The sequence below is a fragment of the Mastomys coucha genome, unplaced genomic scaffold (assembly GCF_008632895.1).
Source record: "Mastomys coucha isolate ucsf_1 unplaced genomic scaffold, UCSF_Mcou_1 pScaffold3, whole genome shotgun sequence".
NCBI lineage: Eukaryota > Metazoa > Chordata > Mammalia > Rodentia > Muridae > Mastomys > Mastomys coucha.
This window is the reverse complement of record NW_022196909.1, coordinates 50,458,708-50,476,508: the sequence shown is the minus strand read 5'-3', so window position 1 is coordinate 50,476,508 and position 17,801 is coordinate 50,458,708. Positions and strand designations below refer to the sequence as shown.

General features: G+C 49.7%; 3 protein-coding genes across 6 annotated transcripts in view; 1 reads left to right on the top strand and 2 right to left on the bottom strand.

Moving 5' to 3' along the window:
- LOC116074627 (H-2 class I histocompatibility antigen, D-37 alpha chain-like) overlaps window positions 1-17,801 on the bottom strand; it is a 714,163-nt gene that overhangs the window by 240,155 nt on the left and 456,207 nt on the right. The gene's annotated exons all lie outside the window — the stretch shown is intronic.
- Window positions 2,887-6,390, top strand: Tubb (tubulin beta class I). The gene is made up of 4 exons (XM_031347300.1): window positions 2,887-3,189; window positions 4,486-4,594; window positions 4,943-5,053; window positions 5,168-6,390. Exons 1-4 carry the CDS (start codon window positions 3,133-3,135, stop codon window positions 6,223-6,225), a joined length of 1,335 nt encoding a protein of 444 aa, XP_031203160.1. The 5' UTR covers window positions 2,887-3,132; the 3' UTR covers window positions 6,226-6,390.
- On the bottom strand, window positions 7,885-17,789 carry Flot1 (flotillin 1). Of its 2 annotated transcripts, XM_031347304.1 has the most exons (13): window positions 17,620-17,789; window positions 17,265-17,321; window positions 16,936-17,011; window positions 16,769-16,859; window positions 16,427-16,570; window positions 16,180-16,299; window positions 15,613-15,708; window positions 15,292-15,444; window positions 10,413-10,594; window positions 10,274-10,319; window positions 9,451-9,588; window positions 9,127-9,291; window positions 7,885-8,168 (listed from the first exon to the last, which is right to left on the bottom strand). In XM_031347304.1, exons 2-13 carry the CDS (start codon window positions 17,305-17,307, stop codon window positions 8,136-8,138), a joined length of 1,287 nt encoding a protein of 428 aa, XP_031203164.1. In that variant the 5' UTR covers window positions 17,308-17,321; window positions 17,620-17,789; the 3' UTR covers window positions 7,885-8,135. The 2 variants fall into 2 exon arrangements, with proteins under 2 accessions (XP_031203164.1, XP_031203165.1); XM_031347305.1 differs by lacking the exon at window positions 17,265-17,321.

Below are 17,801 nucleotides of genomic sequence, written 5' to 3'. Positions count from 1 at the left end.
CTTGGTCATCCCAGAAATGGCGCCAGCTGACTCACGAGAAATGAGGGGTTGCGGGCTGTAGTCGTGGCTGGAGGCTGCAGATTGGAAAACAGCCCGTAGGCGTGGCCCTTTAGAACTCCCCATTGCAGAGGGATTTTATTTCCTTTTGATTTGGACTGCTTACTTGTCTTTTCTTCCATATGTATGTATGTATGTATGAATTTATAAAATGACGGACATCTTGAGGTCATCTTCCTAAATGGAAGATCCTAAATAAAGCAAGCTGTTTTGCTAAAACCGCAAAGTCTGTCGTCATCTTTCAAAAGAGGAGACAAGTATAATAAAATAATTTATTTCATTATAAAAAAACATGAAAGTACTCCAGGACAGTGGCTTGTATAGATGTTTCCCGTTGGTTTTCTCAATATGTCCACAGTAAATCGCCAGACGTTTGGAGTTTTAAATTGGATGGCTTACCCATGTTCCTACAGTAAATAGGACAAATTCAAGTAGCACAAAATAATCAAATAATCGCTTTCATTGTTAGCATGACCAAAATTGAAATATTGTATTTTAATGAATAAAGGAGTATTGATGCAACTTAAATGTTCTTTTATTTAAAAGGTTACTTGAGCCGGGCAGTGGTGGCACATGCCTTTAATCCCAGCACTTGGGAGGCAGAGACAGGAGAATTTCTGAGTTCAAGGCCAGCCTGGTCTACAGAGTGAGTTCCAGGACAGACAGGGCTACACAGAGAAACCCTGTCTCAAAACAAACAAACAAACTGACTTGAGCTGTATGTTGATTGCACGTCTTTGATTCATTTTCTTTAAGCCAGAGAAGGGGGTCTCATTATGTGCCTCTGGTAACCTAGAACTAACTTAGCAGGTTAGCCTTAAACTCACAGGGATCCTCCCTTTCTTAGGTCCAACACACATGAATGTATAATTACATTCTTGATACTGCTTACCAGCCCCTTTCCTTTGTTTGCTTGTTTTTCCTTTTTTTAAAATTTTGTTTGTTTGTTTGTTTTTTGAGACAGGGTTTCTCTGTGTAGCCCTGACTGACCTGGAACTTACTCTGTAGACCAGGCTGGGCTCGAACTCAGAAATCTGCCTGCCTCTGCCTCTGCCTCCCAAGGGCTGGGATCAAAGGTGTGCGCCATCACGGCCCGATTCCTTTTTTTTTAAAAAAGAGGTTTTTATTTATGTGTATTAGTAGTTTGCTTGGATGTATGTCTGTAGTACTTGTGTGCAACAAGCCTACAGAGTACAGAAGAGGGTGTTGGGTCCCTGGATCTGGAGTTATGGAATAGTTGAGAGCTTCTGTGTGGGTGACCGGAATTGAACCTGTTCTTTGGAGAAGAGCAAATGCTCTGCTGAGCCATCTCTCTAGCCCCACATATGTTTTGTTTCCAAGACAGGCTCTCGTTTTTTTTTTTTTTTTTGTTTTTTGTTTTTTGTTTTTAAGATTTATTTTTATTTATTTTATGTGTATGAGTACACTGTAGCTGTACAGATGGCTGTGAGCCATCATGTGTGTGGCTGCTGTTGATCTCAGGACCTCTGCCAGCCCTGCTCGATCCAGCGTAACTTACTGCAGCTGTCTTCAGACCCACCAGAAGAGGGTGTCAGATCTCATTATGGGTGGTTGTGAACCACCATGTGGTTGCTGGGATCCGAACTCAGGACCTTCGGAAGAGCAGTCAGTGCTCTTACCCACTGAGCCATCTTGCCAGCCCCCAGGCTCTCGTTTTGTAGACCAGGTTAGCCTCCAAAGTGCAAGGATCCTTCTGCCTCAACCTCCCTGTTGCTTGGGAGGTTGGGCAGGCACAACCTAATTTTTCCTTTCTATTTGTTCATTTAGAGACTGAAGGTAAAGCTATTACCTCAAGCTATCTCGGTAGCCCAGGCTGACCTTGAATTTCTCTTGCCTTCTAGTCAGAATTCAGGGACTAATGGTGTGAACCACTCCAGCTCTTATTCTGATTAGTCACTTTGCATCCCTTTAAACCTTTGAGGATACTTAGTATTTTTCGAAACCCTGGAAAGAGAAGCTTAAGCGGCTCTGACTTAAGCCCATTCAATCCCCATCCTGCCGCTCAGTTCCAGGACATTGCCACAGACTCACCTAATGAATAAAATAAACTAACTGGAAAAAACAAACAAACAAAAAAACCCTTCAAGCAAGTGTCTGAGAGAGGGAGGCACTGTCTAAAGACTGACATTCTCTTAGTCTGTCCACGCTACAGTCTGTACTGACAAGATGACCAGAATGTCGTCCGAAGGGCCCAAATCCCACGCAGATTTTTACGTACACCTTCATTCTTTTGGGCCATCAGCTCCAGGCAGTTTCCCCCATGATCCTTGCAATTTTGTTTCTCTTTTGAAAATCCTTGAGACAACTCCCTAGGAAACAGAAGGGCAATTCTTTCTTCTGGAGGGATGCGAGGGGAGCCGGGCCTTACTGAAATTCCTGTCTCGGGATCACAAAGAACTAGATACTGTGTATCAGGGAAAGACAACACAGTTCTCAGGATTTTCTGCTGAGCTATGCAGTCTGGCCTTCCCAGACCTTCTGCGGTGGGCAGCAGGCAGGGCGTGCCCAACCCACCTTCCAACTCGGGCACCTCAGATCTCCTAATTACTATATTTCCCCAAACCTGTTTTAGTACGAAATCCTCTCTCAGGAATACACGATACCCCCAATTTCTCCCACAGTACCCACCCATTCCTAACTTCTTTTTGCAGCGTGGACAACAATAGAGAACTACAACTCCCAAAAAGGACTGCGCTCACCACTGGCTCAGAGACCAATGGCCGTCTGGCACGTGATCGGCTGGTCTAATCAGCGACTGGTTGGGTAGGCTTTGTCTACGACCCGGGGCGCCCGCCTATCTCCCGCCCCCGGCCGCGCGAACGCGCGCCCCGCCCTGCGCGCCTTCCCATCTGTGCTCCCCAGCCTTTTCTGCCTCTTAGAACCTTCCTGCGGTCGTGCTCGCATCTCGCTGCTGCAGCCTCCGGGGCTCCGTTACGTCCTTTCAGTCTGAAACCGGCCCAGAGGAAAAAAACCCCAAAAACCTTAATTATCTTTTCTTCCTCGGTACCTACATTGGAACCATCAAAAAAAAATTTATTACAGTAAACCGTAGCCATGAGGGAAATCGTGCACATCCAGGCCGGACAGTGTGGCAACCAGATCGGTGCTAAGGTAAGGATTTTTAAAATTTTGACTGAAATATGTAAGGATTAGAAGCCTGTGTTATTCATGAGCGATGTTCATGGGGCGTTTGCATTCTCCACCCGTCAGATTTAGCCCCTCAAAGTTTTGCACGAATAAATATAACCCATATTTGTAGCTTGCGTTCTGATATTGAGAAATGAGGAAATGTTTTTCTTGGCACATTTTCGGAAAGCTATTAAAAGCGCCTTTTGAGTTTAGGGGAAAGGAGAGGCTGAGGGACTGGTAAGAGCTGGTCTTAAAAGGGGTTTTCTAACGGTTCGAGGACTGGAGGGATGCGGAAATGATCCGAGACAAAGCCGAGGCGAGGTTTTCCCCTTGCGCCACCCCCACCCAGCCTGGAGGGCCCTACTGGAACAGAATGGAGGGGGAAGGGGCGAGGTTTGGCGGGCAGCTGCAGAGGTGCCCCGGTGCGCATTGCCTCTTAACAAAGGCTTGGAGACCCCATCGAACCCGCCACCCCAAGGCTTTTTTTAGATAATAATTATGTGTAGGTGCCTACTTTTACTTTTCATTGCCCTTAAAAGAGATCTTAGGGTGTGAGCGGCAGGAAAGTGTGAGCTTTTCAAGTATGTGAGAGACTGTCGGGGGAAATCAAGGAGAGGTAAGGAAGGGGAAAAGATCGGAGGCGATGGGGCTTTTAAAAAAAAAATCTCCCCCGCCATTTGCGCGCAATTACAACGTGGAGGAGGAGGGAGGAAGTGCGGCCACTGAACGGTGGCTGAAGGGTGGGACCCTTTTGAGGGCGGGGTTGGAGCCCCTGGCGCGCAGGGACAATGCGGCCCCTGCCCGCGGGGGCGCACTGGCCCCGCCCCTCGATCTAGGCCCCGCCTGGACTGCTCCCGCCTTTGTGGCTTGTAGGAGGAGCGGCCCGCCACCGCAGTCACGTGGAGCGCGTAAGGGGTGGGCGACTGCAGTGGCCGCACCTTTCTCCCCCCCCCCCCCCCCCCCCCCCCAACTCTTTTGTGCTGGCCTGCAAGGGCGGTGCCTGGCTTCGGGACCCAACCTGGGTGCTAAGCCGAGTCGATGGTCTCCATTCCGCCCACACAGATGCTTATAACCCCTGACCCACCCATCCCTGGCCCTATCCACAAACGTTGTAACCATCCAGGGCGTAGGTTCCTCTATGGAGGTTCAGCAAGCAGATAACGGAATTGCCGAGTCTGCCCCTCAGCCTTGTTTGAGCGTGTCTGGGATTGAAATGAGGGGCGGGAGGCATCCCTTAGGACTTGAGACTTTGAAGCCTCGCTGCTCTTCCCTATGCAGTTCTGGGAGGTGATAAGCGATGAACACGGCATCGACCCCACCGGTACCTACCACGGGGACAGCGACCTGCAGCTGGACCGAATCTCTGTGTACTACAACGAAGCCACAGGTGAGGCCAGAAATCCCCTCCTAACACTTCCCCCTGCCCCTCTTTTGAGACGGGAACCCCATTCATCACTTGACGCCCTGGAGCTCCCATAGATCATCTATCTCCCAAGTGCTGGGTTTAAAGGACAGCATCACCTCGCCCTGTTTTTCTACACTTTTAAGTATCTGGTACCCCTCTTCGTGGTTCCCTTTTTTTTTTCCCCTTAGACACACACCCTAAGGGGCTAAAGATGAGCTCTACTGCCACCAGGTGGTAATACCAGGTGGTGGTGCTTAGTGGCTGATTTCCCGTGCCAAATTTGGGCTATTTCATTGCTGATCGATCAAACATCTACTTGAATCCCTGCAGGTGGCAAGTATGTCCCTCGAGCTATCTTGGTGGATCTAGAACCCGGGACTATGGACTCTGTTCGCTCAGGTCCTTTTGGCCAGATCTTCAGGCCAGACAACTTTGTTTTTGGTGAGTTTTGTGGAATGGGTTCCCATGTGCCCAGGAATTATCCCAAACATTGTGTTTCTCCCATATCTTAGTCATTAAAGCTTTTTAAAAAAAATTTTTTCCCTTACATTCCAGGTCAGTCTGGGGCAGGCAACAACTGGGCTAAGGGCCACTACACAGAGGGAGCTGAGCTGGTTGACTCTGTCTTGGATGTGGTGCGGAAGGAGGCGGAGAGCTGTGACTGCCTGCAAGGCTTTCAGCTGACCCACTCACTGGGTGGAGGCACTGGCTCTGGCATGGGCACCCTGCTCATCAGCAAGATCCGGGAAGAATATCCTGACCGCATCATGAATACCTTCAGCGTGGTCCCCTCACCGAAAGTGTCTGATACCGTGGTAGAGCCCTACAACGCCACCCTGTCCGTCCATCAGTTGGTGGAGAACACAGACGAGACCTACTGCATCGACAACGAGGCCCTCTACGACATCTGCTTCCGTACCCTCAAGCTGACCACGCCCACCTACGGGGACCTGAACCATCTCGTCTCAGCCACCATGAGCGGCGTCACCACCTGCCTCCGTTTCCCGGGCCAGCTTAATGCTGACCTTCGGAAGCTGGCTGTCAACATGGTGCCATTCCCACGTCTCCACTTCTTCATGCCTGGCTTTGCCCCTCTCACCAGCCGTGGAAGCCAGCAGTACCGGGCCCTCACTGTGCCTGAACTTACCCAGCAGGTCTTCGACGCCAAGAACATGATGGCCGCCTGCGACCCGCGCCACGGCCGGTACCTCACAGTTGCGGCTGTCTTCCGTGGACGGATGTCCATGAAGGAGGTCGATGAGCAGATGCTCAACGTGCAGAATAAGAATAGCAGCTACTTCGTGGAATGGATCCCCAACAATGTCAAGACAGCTGTCTGTGACATCCCGCCACGAGGCCTCAAGATGGCAGTCACCTTCATTGGAAACAGCACGGCCATCCAGGAGCTCTTCAAGCGCATCTCGGAGCAGTTTACGGCCATGTTCCGCCGGAAGGCTTTCCTCCACTGGTACACTGGTGAGGGCATGGACGAGATGGAGTTCACCGAAGCTGAGAGCAACATGAACGACCTCGTCTCCGAGTACCAGCAGTACCAGGATGCCACAGCAGAAGAGGAAGAGGATTTTGGAGAGGAGGCAGAAGAAGAGGCCTAAGGCAGAGAGCCCTGCTTCACCTCAGGCTGCTTAGTTCCCTCAGCTTCCTCCTACTGCCCTTTGTTCTCCAGTTTCTTTCTGCTGCCTCTGTCCTGTTTTTGTTTCGTTTTTGTTTTCTTGGTGCCTGGCACATGGGAGGCACTCAATAAATATTTGTTTGTGGAATGTCTCCGTTCTCTATCCATTCTGACATTCTGGGTGTTACCCGGGCTTTTTAATAACTGTCCAGTTAATATTCTTCCAGCATATTCTCCAGGAGCCTGAGTTCTGCTCCAGATGCTGTGTAGAACCCAGCCCAGCATCTTAAAGCAAAGTAGTAGATCGGGGAAAGATGGGTAGAAGGGGGTAGATGGAGGTCACCAGGAAGAGAGGGGTGGAGTTTTCTAGTCAGGGCACAGTGAGTTTAGACATAAATCCACTGAGGCTTTCAATCAACAGGGTTTTTTGTTTTCTGCTTCATCTCTCAGCCTCAGGAGAGGTATTAACAGTATTTTCTCCATTTATATCCTCCCAGCTGTCCTGAGCCAAATCTGCCATTGGAGGTGTCTTCCCTGCATTGGTTCTCCTTTCTCCAAGAGATGGTGCATGGGGACTAGGGGTACGGCAAGGCCTTAGTCTCTGAACACTCCAATTACCGCTTAAACTCCACCCGTGGGGAAGTATGCTCCCACCTGGGTGTTTCAGATGTCTTTGTCCCGTTTTCCTCCTGCCCTTGGTTTGGTCATTTCCTATCTTTCTATTTTGTGTTGAACTTGCTTTTTTTTTTTTTTTCATATTGAAAAGATATTTCCCCCAGAAATAAATGGAGAGCCAGAAATAAATGGGAATTGGAAAAAGGTGTGGGGCTGTGTGTGCTCATTCAGCTGTGGCAAAGTTACTGGTGGAGGCACCTGTCCCAGGTTGAATTAGGTCATATGGGTGTCACAAAACTTCTAGAATTCTAAGCAAGCAAGCTATCCTACAGGAGCCAGTCACATCTTCATTTTGAGGTTTTTGTGGTGTTGGTGACTGAACACTGACCTATGAGTTAGGCAAGTACTATATCACTGAGCTGCATCCCCCCTCAGGTCTTTTGAACTAAGTGTCTCTAACTTGCCCAGGCTGTCTCTTAACTAGGTGGCTCTCCTGCCCCTGCCTTTCCAATAGATGAGATACAAGTGGGATGCCTAGCAGTTCCTTTCAGGGCTAGAGACCCGCTGAGTGACATCCCCAGCTCTCTAGGTATTCCAGTTGGACGTCGCTCTAACACCAGCATTCAGTGGAGGATTGTGGGTTCAGAGCTGCCCACAATCCTGAACACAGCCCCCGACCCCATCATCCACTCTCTGGGGTTAACTTGTGGCCTGTAGTTTGAGACTTGCTCAGGCTGGCTCTGAATTCCCTAGGCTAAAGCTACCACACTTCCTAGTGAGATTAGGTATAAATAATAGGTCTGGATTTAATAATGCAGAGCAAGGTGCTTAAGGGGTATCAACTTCATTGCAGGAGTCTGCACTGCCAGCTTCTAGGGAGAAGACCAACCGAGTCAGGTTCTTGCTACCCAAGCTGGCCTGGAATTCATTCTGCTTCCAGCATGCTGCAAACTGGTTATTTTAGCTGTTGGTATCTTTAGGGCTATCTTTTGGTCTTGGTGAGGAAGTAAGTATAGATAACCCCAGCTCAGACAGTCTACTTTATTAATCAGGAAATTAAATAGTAGGGATGGGCTGAAGTAAGATAACCAAAGTCTTGGTGCAGGGCACTGGCAACGGGCTGCGAAGGGGTAAACCCTCCGAGGCAAGGCACAGACTATTTGGCAAGGGAGAGATGTGCACCCCTGTTGGCGGGGGCCATGCTCAGGGAGGCCATGTGAGGCGCATGCAATGAGACCGCTTTGGCCACCTGCCCAGGTACCATGGAGGACTGAGGGCTCACGCTGTCCTTAAAGGCTTGTTGTGATTCACCTAGAGAAAAGAAAAGACGTGACAGGGTGGGAAAACAGCATCTGCTCTCTGTAGCATCCATTTGGAAGGATGGGTTCTGGAGGGGAGGTGGATCTCCGTCTGAGGCTGGTCTACATAGCGGGTTCCAGGCACCCATCACTGAAGAAGACTAGAACTTCGTTTGCATACTCCTTAGCGCAAAGCCCTAGGTCAGGCTTCAAGGATATCCCAACAAACCCAGCTTGATGGAAGACTGCTTTAATACACATGTGATTTTATTTTTTAAGAAGGGGTCTCGAGGGATGGTGATAAAATACTGGGGAGGCAGAGGCAGGTGGATCCTTGAGTGAGTTCGAGGGCAGCCTGGTCTACAGAGTGAGTTCTAGGGCACCCAGGGCCAATCAAAGAGAAAGCCAGTCTCAAACAAAAAGATGAGGTCTCAGTATATTACCCCAGATGGCCTCAAACTCATCTGCCTTCGGAGTGCTGAGATTCAAGCTTTTATACACCCTGCTGCATGTTTTTTTGTGGTTTATCCAACACTGCCTTAAGTGCTCTGCAAACAATTTTCCCAACCCCTCTGCAAGGAGGGTGATTTGTATTGTTAAGCTAATTTTGTTTTTGTTTTTTTCTTGTTTTGTTTTTGTATTTTCTGAGACAAGGTTTCTCTGTGTAGTCAGTCCTGACTGTCTTGGAACTTGTCCTTTGACCAGGCTGGCCTCAAACTTGAGACCCTCCTGCCTCTGCCTCCTGAGTGCTGGGATCCCACTCCTCTCTCACTGGCCTGGAGCTAGCCAAGTAGGGACCCGACATGAGTTCTGGGAATTGATCTTGAGTCCTCAGCAAGGTGGCTTGGGCACCGAGAAAGTCACTGCCTGTGACTTCCTGGGCTCCTGGATGCTCATTAAGCACTCAGCTTACTGTATCACGTGATTTAGGTACTTAAACACACACACACACACTCTGCACTCCCCCTTACCTGGGAGATGCTGACGCCTGTGAGTCTCTCCACACTCTCTGGCAGGCGGCTTAAGATGTCCAGTACTTCCCCGGTGACTTTGGCTGCCCCCATGGTTCCGCTTCCGCTAGACACCAGTGTGATCTTATTGGCTGAGGTCAAGGGACCACTGATCTCTTCTGCCACCTGGTAGGCAGAGATAGCTATGACCACACCATCCATCAGATTCACCCCACAACTGACCGTAATTCCTCCATTCGGTCCTACCTTATATTTGGCACCCCTAACGACTCCCCTAGTCACTTAACTTCACCCCTCCTTCCAGAGTCCCACCAGTCTCCAGACCTGGGGCAGCTTCTCCAGCAGCATGTCCAGTTGGGCAGCCTCCTGGTACATCTGGAAGGCTTCGGCCTTCTTGGCCATTTGCTCCGCCTCAGCACGAGCTCGGGCCTCTATGGCAAAGGCCTCAGCTTCCCCTCGCATCTGTGGAGGGCACAGGACAGGAAACTCATTAAGGATACCAAATTCTGAGGCCAATGAGACTTAGAGGGTAAAGGTGCTTGCCAACAATCTTACTTAAAATCTCCAGACTGGCAAGATGCACCACCTTGTCCCCCACATTGGAGGAGGAGGAATAGGAGGAAGAAGAGGAAGAGGAAGAAAAGGAGGAGGAGGAAGAGGAGGAGGAGAAGGTGGTGGTGGTGGTGGTGGTGGTAAGCAGCAACAACAGGGTTTAATTATGAGTGCCTTGAATGCCAGTACTTGGGAGGCAGAGGTAGGTGGATCTCCCTGAGTTTGAAGCCATCTTGTTTACACAGTGAGCTCCAGGTCAGCCAGGGTGACCTAGTAATAGTTCCAGGTCACCCAGGGTGACATAGTAGTTCTTGTCTCAAAAATCCAAAAAACAAGCAATAGAGAATAAGAAACCCTGCCGGGCAGTGGTGGCACACGCCTTTAATTCCAGCACTTGGGAGGCAGAGGCAGGCGGATTTCTGAGTTCGAGGCCAGCCTGGTCTACAGAGTGAGTTCCAGGACAGCTAGGGCTATACAGAGAAACCCTGTCTCGAAAAACCAAAAAAAAAAAAAATAATAAATAAAAAAAAATAAAAAAGAAACCCTAACAAGCCCTTCCCTGTGTCAATCAATCAGGAGCCATGCCCCAACTCACCCGCACAGACTCAGCTTCGGCTTCTGCCTGCATGATCAGCTGGGCCCTGGGGACAGAAGGGAAGCGGTTCATTGCCAGGGCGCCTTTTCTGACTATGAGCGTCCAGGGGCCAGGAGAGGGCTCAGGAAGGGGGCGTTACTTCTCTGCTTCCGCCAGGCGTTCCAGCTTGTAGCGCTCAGCCTCTGCTGGTTTGCGCACGCGGGCCTCCAGCTCCTTTTCGCGCCGGGCGATCTCCTGCTCCTGCACTGCCACCTGCTGGGCGCGCTCAACCACCTGCACCTGCACCCGCTGCTCCTCAATCTGCTGCTTCGTCTTGGCCACCTAAGGAACAAGGGGCACTTGAGTCATGCATGGTTAGGGAGCAGGCGTCAGAGAGAAAAGCCAGAGCCACCGGTGGGATACACAACGTGGAAGAGACCCAGGAAGCATTTTCCTGGTCGGCTCAGCCTATTCAGTATTGGGATCCATTTCAAGTACAGAATCAAGCCAGGGCCTGGGAACTGCCTTGTGACTTCGCAGAGCAGCTAGGTTAAGTAAGGGCTTAGCATCTGAATGGATGAGGCTGGTACCTGTTCTCCCTGGGATGAAACAAAGCGTCCCTCCCAGGTAACTCTCTATAGTAAGAGGATCCAGAGGGCACTGAGCTCTTTGTGGTCATAATCTACCTCCTCAATCCTGTTCACGTCTCCATTTCTTCTTTGCTGCCATTCTTAAGAGTAAGCCACCATCAGGCTGGAGAGATGGCTCAGATGTTAAGAGCACTGACTGCCCTTCTGAAGGTCCTGAGTTCAAATCCCAGCAACCACATGGTGGCTCACAACCATCTTGTAATGAAATCTGACGCCCTCTTCTGGGTTGTCTGAAGACAGCTACAGTGTACTTACATATAATAAACAAATAAATCTTAAAAAAAAAAAAGAGTAAGCCACCATCAATGCCAGCCCGGACAGCTCACTCGTCAGTAGTGCCTTTTACAACCCGCCAGCAGATATCTTTTTTTTTAAAAAAAAATCTTTTGCACACAAAATAAGGAACAAAGTAAACTCAAAAGGAAAAGTAGACATGTAGAAAGTAGCTTCCTCTCACCTCTTGCCTCAAACCTCTTGGTTCCCTTTCTAGAAGCAACTGCTATAACCAGCTTCCAGAGATCATGTGTGTTCAACTTTCTCTTTTCTTCATCATCATTATCATCATCATCATCTGGCTTTTCTTTTTCTTTCTTTCTTTCTTTTATAAACATTTTTTAAAGATTTTTATTTATTTTACGTATATGAGTGGCCTATCTGTATGTATACTTGTGTGCCAGAAGAGGGAGTCAGACCCACATTAGAGACAGTTGGGAGCCACCATGTGGTTGCTGGGATTTGAACTCAGGACCTTCGGGACAGTAGCCAGTGCTCTTAACTGCTGAGTCATCTCTCCAGCCCATCATCTGACTTTTCAAGACAGGGTTTCACTATGTAGCCCTGACTATCCTGAAACTCAACTGCAGAACAGGGTGGTTTCAAACTCACGAGGCCAACTGCCTCCCTAGTGCCAAGATTAAAGGCATGTACCACCACCTATCTCTAAATATTTATTTATACATTTTATGTATATGGGGTGCTTCATCCGCATGTACATCTGCATACTAGAAGAGGGCATTGGATCTCCTGAGACTGAGAATTGAACTCAGGACCTCTGGAAGAACAGCCAGTGCTCTTAACTGCTGAGCCATCTCTCCAGCCTTTTTTTTTTTTTTTTTGGTAGGGTGTTGTCACTCTGCAGAAAGGCTTACCTTATTAGTACAGAACTCAAGCTTGCTTCAAACTTGATGTGATCTTGAACTAGCTAAAATGGCTGAGGGCATAAAGGCATCTGTCTCCAAGCCTGACTACCAGAGTTTGATCCTGGGGCAATCACATGGTAGGAATGAGCTGGCTCTTGAGGCAGGTTGTCTCTGACCCGAACATACATAAATATAATTAAACATAGTGGTGACTGGAGAGAAAGTTTAGCAGTTAAGAACACCGGTTGCCCTCGCAAAGGATCTGTTTTCATCACCCAGCATATGCCTGGCATCTTATGACCATTTATAACTCCACTTCCAGGGCATCTGATGCCCTCTTCTGACCTCCACAGGCACCGGAGCATGGTGCACACATAAACATGCAGGCACAACAGCCATCCCATAAACACGTTACATAAAAATATTATCTTTTGCCAGGCAGTGGTGGCACACACCTTTAATCCCAGGACTTGGGAGGCAGAGGCAGGCGGATTTCTGAGTTCGAGGCCAGCCTGGTCTACAGAGTTATTTCAGGACAGCTAGGGCTACACAGAGAAACTCTACCTGGAAAAACAAACAAACAAACAACAAGAACAAATTGGTTTTTTCAAGACAAGGTTTCTCTGTATAGCCCTTGTTGTCCTGGAACTCACTCTGTAGACCAGGCTGACCTTCAGCTCATAAAGATTCACCTGCCTCTGCCTTTCAAGTGCTGGGATTAAAGATGTGTGCCACCAAAGTGGCACCTTTAACCCCAGCAGAGGCAGGAGGATCTCTGAGTTCAAGGAACAGTATAATCTATACTTTTATTAGCTAATCAATATATAATTTTGTTTAAGTGTTTTTGTTTAAAGATACCTTTTAAGCTAGGTACAGTGGTACACGCTTGTAATACCAGCAGTAAAAAGGCTGACACGGGAAGACTGCTACATGTTTGAGTCTAGTCTGGGCTACTGTGTGAGGACCCTGTCTCAAACAAGCAAGCAGGACATGGTGGTGCACAACTTTAATCTCAGCATTCTAGGGTAGAGGCAGGTGGATCTCTGTGTTTGAGGCCAGCATGGTCTACAGAGTTCTAGACCAGACAGGGCTACATAGTGAGACTCTGTGTAGAAGAACAAAGAAAACAAAAACAACTGACTGGTGAACAAAAAAAAAAAAAATTAAGGAAACTTTATATTAAAACACACAGAGGGCTTTGGTGAGATGGCTCAGCAGGTAAGAGCACCAACTGCTCTTCTGAAGGTCCTGAGTTCAAATCCCAGCAACCACACGGTGGCTCTCAGCCACCCGTAATGAGATCTGATGCCTTCTTCTGGTGTGTCTGAAGACAGCTACAGTGTACTTATTTATAATAATAAATAAATCTTTGGGCCAGAGCCAATGAGGTCTACCGGAGCGAGCAGGGTTGACCAGAGTGAGCAGAGGTCCTAAAGTCAATTCCCAACAACCAGATGAAGGCTCACAACTATCTGTACAGCTACAGTGTGTACTCATAGACATTAAATAAATAAATAAATAAATCTTTAAAAAATAACCAACCAACCAAACAAACAAACAAACAAACAAAAAAAAACCCCACACAGAGCTGATGCATTAGGGTGGAACAGATGCCAACTGTATTTTAACTTGTGCCTGAACAGAGGTAACCGAACAACACACACTTTCTCCATTAGGGACTTCACAGCCTCCAGCGCTAAAGGACTCCACAAAGCACTTTAGTACTACTTTAATCGTTTGTGTGTGTGTGTGTGTTTGTGTGTGTGTGTGCTGTACCCTCAGTCCTGAGAGTCATCTTAAACAGCGAAACCACTAACAAAACCCAGAAATGCTGTCGATGATACTCCAGCGGAACCCCCTGCAGCCTGAGCTCAGACACAAGGCAGCACTTACGCGTTGAAGCTTATCTGGAGGCTGGATCAGCCAGCTAGAATTCCTCAGCATTCTGTGTCCAGCACACACAGCAAATGCTGCAGGAACTGACCTGTGGTTTAACCCACCAATCCTGGTGAGCAGGCAGATCCTCAAACGTGCAACGTATGAGTGACAGGGGCCAGCTATACCTTCTTGTAGTGTAAAGGGCCGCCCAGGGCTCACTTTCCGTCACTCAAGGCTGTGTCCTTCCTTACCCACTCTTTTGATCACCAAAGTTTTGGGGGCACCCCATGCATACGACAAGAGGCTTCTCTTCTTCTGAGCAGGTGCAGACCCATACCCAGAACACAGCTTGGTGAGTGGGGGACACGGTGGCTCTTCACTTTGGTTTCCACCTGCAACCGGGTGTCTTTGCAGAGAGGTACACTCTACCTCTTGGTCAATCACATTCATGGTCTACCTGCCTTCCTTTCTAACTTTCTGTCTGTTTGTCTGTCTGTCCTGGGTTTTCAGCCGAATGTTCCAGTCTACATGTATGTGCAGATGTACACACATATATGTTTGTGAAGGCCAGAGGACAGCTTACAGGGTCACTCCTCCCCAGGCACCATTTGCCTTATATTCTGAGTCACTCACTAGCCTGAGGTTCAATGATTGTTGCTAACCTGGCTGACCAGTGATCCTCCAAGACTCACCTGTCTCTTCCTCCCCACTGAGGGGACTATAAGTGTGTGCCACTGAGTACTTTATCAACTGAGCTACCTGTCCAGTCCCTGCTTGAGTCCCTGTCTGTTTGTCTGTCTGTCTCGGAGTTTTCAACTGAATGCTCCAGTCTACATGTATGTGCAGATACACATACATGTACAGGTATTTATGCTTTGAGTCCCTGCTTTTATGCCTTTTATCATACAGAGGAAAAGGGTCAAAGAGGAGGTATCCTGGGGGCTGGAGAGATGGCTCAGTGGTTAAGAGCACTGATTTTTTTCCCTGAGGTCCTGAGTTCAAATCCCAGCATACCACATGGTGGCTCACAACCATCTGTAATGAGATCTGACGCCCTCTTCTGGTGTGTCTGAAGACAGTGACAGTGTACTTTTTTTTTTTAGGTTTTTCAAAACAGTGTTTCTCTGTATAGCCCTGGATGTCCAGGAACTCACTCTGTAGGCCAGGCTGGCCTCGAACTCAGAAATCTGCCTGCCTCTCCCTCCCAAGCTGGGATTAAAGGTGTGCATCACCACTGCCTGGCTACAGTGTACTGATAGAAAATAAATAAATCTTTTTAAAATAATGGGGTACCAGAATCAGAGCAGAGATCAAAGTGTCTCCTAATAGAGATGGAATCGAGAGAGAGGGGAAGAGAGACACCTGTGCTTACCTGCAGCTGATAGGCCAGGTCAGCCTGGGCTCGCCGGGTGTTGACCTCAATGTCATAGGTGGCTTTCTTCAGCTCAAAGTCCCTCTGTGCCTTGGCCATCTCTATTTCACTGAGGCACTGCGCAGATACCTTCTCTTGCTTGGCCTTAGCCTCCTAGGTCACAGTGAGTGAGGAGGGCCGAAAGGTAAGGGCTTGCTCCCTGCCATGACACCCCTTGCTGACCCAGCTTGGCCAACCAACCCTCCAACCCCCTCCCCCACGCCCTTGTCCCCCGGGAGTCTAGCAAGCCAGTGGTGACTGAGCAGCCCCCGTTTCCCTCACCCGTATCCCGGCATCTCTCTTGGCCTCTGCTTCCCCGATCCGAGCATCTTTTTGGACTTGTGCTGTGCGAGCTTTCCCCAAGGAGTGTAAGTAATCCTGTGGAAGAGCGGAAACCAGTCTCAGGAGGGTTTGAGAGACGGGATCAGGAAGCAGGAAGGACCAACCGTCTTGGCTTTTGTTTGTCTTGTGGTTCAGGGTGGAGCCGGGGGCCCCCAGCACACTAGGATTGATCGCTTTCTTCTCTACCACTAACCACATTCTGTTTATAGAGATAAGGTCTATTATACAGGTCTGTCTTGGTGCTCCGCCTTGTAGAGCCACCTGCCTCTGCCTCCCGAGTGCTGGGATTAAAGGCCTACACCACCACATCAGGCTGTTTGTTTTGAGACAGGATCTCACCCCTGTAGCCAGAGCTAGCCTGGAGCTCATTATGTAGCCCAGGTTGGAATGGAACTCATATGTAGCCCAGATGATCTATGGATCCCTCCAGTTTTAGATCCCCACCACAACCCCACCCCAGTGTTGGGGTTATAGGTTCCAGCCACCAAGTCTGCTGATTATTTTTACCTGGTCATCATGAATGTCCTTCAAAGTGTAGCTAACCACGCTGATACCCATGTTGACTAGGTCAGAGGAGGCCACTTTGAAAACTTGCTCTGAGAATTTCTGTCTATCCTTATAGATCTCCTATAAAAAGAGCAAGAACAGTGGGAAGAGGGGAGTTGGATTCGTCATCTGTCACAGGTGAGCTGGTCTGTCATGGTCATCTCATCCTGACATCCCACCCAGGTCTTCTCCTGTCCCCCAGCCCCACCTCCACAGTCATGTGGGCCATGATTGCCCTCTGGTGGCCCTCCAGTGTCTCCAGGGCAATGTGGGCAATCTCCGCCTCCGTCTTCCCCAGGAACATCTGGCAGGCAGCTGCCAGCATCTCCTTGTTCTGGCCCTGGATTTTCACCTGCAGCCATAGTAGAGACAGAAAGGGTATGATGGTCGAAGCAAGGAGAGGAGGAGGAAGAGCTAGGGGTCTTGGGGGCGGCGGCTGAAAGTTTGAGACCAGCGGAAAGACACAGTTGAGAAGTCCACGGCTAGAGGTGCTTAATGGCCAGGAGAAAGGTGGGGGTGGGCTTTGGGAGGAAGGCTCTGAGAGCCTCACCTGGGCAATGCCCGTGACCGAGATGGGGACCCCATGGCGGGTATAAACCTTCTCACTCTTGACATTGAGGGTCAGTGTGTTGAGCGAGATCCTAGGGGGGAAAGGAGCAGATAGTAAGAGAAAGAGAGGAAAATGGGCTCCCTTCCCCGGGTTCTGTTGCTACCTACCTCTGGATTTGTTGAATGCAGGGTAGGACAAACACCCGGCCTCCAGCAACCATGACTGGGGGGCTCCTGCAGAACCCTGTAAGGTGAGGGCATAATGTGATCGCGGCAGAGCAAAAGACCAAGGGTTTGTAAAAGGTGGAACACCCATAAGGAGAATCTGGCGTGCATTCTATGCCTTGGAGGCTGGGAATCACAGGTGGTTTGTGGCCATCGCGGGCAGATCATTGGGGCTGGTAAGATGGTGTGGACAGGACCAGGCAGGAGGGGACAGAGGTCAGGTTTAAAGGCGGGGGTGGGTGGTGAGTGTCACTGGCTGGGAGGAGACTTACCGGAGACCACCATGGCCTCATTTGGGCCACAAGTGAAAAACATGGTTGAAGCTGCAGCTGGAGAGGATAGAGAGGAAGCCTTTGCAGAGGGGAAGGGGCCCTGTGGCACCTCCTCCCCCTCCTATCAGGAGCAAGAACTGCCTCTGCCACCGCCCAGTCCCTGGAGCGCTCCCGTGACAGTCCTAAGATTCCCCAGAGACTTCTTCCTCCGTGCCAGCCGATTCGCAGTCTTCCTCTCACCGCGCCCCCTAGCCCCTCCACCACACAAAGCTCTCCCGCGCCCAGGGGTCTGCAGCAGTTCCGCAGCCTCCAGGCTCTTCGGTCGCCCAAGGCTCCTCCTCCCATCCACACTCACCTTCCGGAACGCCCGTACAGCAACCCCACTGGGGCCTGGGGAAGCGCGGAGACCCTCAGAACCCCAGAACGGGATGGGGACTGCTCGGACACCCAGCTTAATGGAAGCTGCACTTGCGCCCCCCACCCGGCCGCACCCTGTTGCAGCAACAGACGCGACCCCGCCCCCTCCCAGCCCCTCGG

Coding starts and splice junctions, on each gene's coding strand:
- Flot1 (XM_031347304.1), bottom strand. CDS start 17,307: ATGTTTTTCACTTGTGGCCCAAATGAGGCCATGGTGGTCTCCG. Junction 9,292..9,450: donor TGCTGGAGAAGCTGCCCCAG/GTCTGGAGACTG, acceptor TCTGCCTACCAG/GTGGCAGAAGAGATCAGTGG. Junction 8,169..9,126: donor CAGGCGTCAGCATCTCCCAG/GTAAGGGGGAGT, acceptor TCTTTTCTCTAG/GTGAATCACAACAAGCCTTT.
- Tubb (XM_031347300.1), top strand. CDS start 3,133: ATGAGGGAAATCGTGCACATCCAGGCCGGACAGTGTGGCAACCAGATC. Junction 4,595..4,942: donor GTACTACAACGAAGCCACAG/GTGAGGCCAGAA, acceptor GAATCCCTGCAG/GTGGCAAGTATGTCCCTCGA. Junction 5,054..5,167: donor GCCAGACAACTTTGTTTTTG/GTGAGTTTTGTG, acceptor CTTACATTCCAG/GTCAGTCTGGGGCAGGCAAC.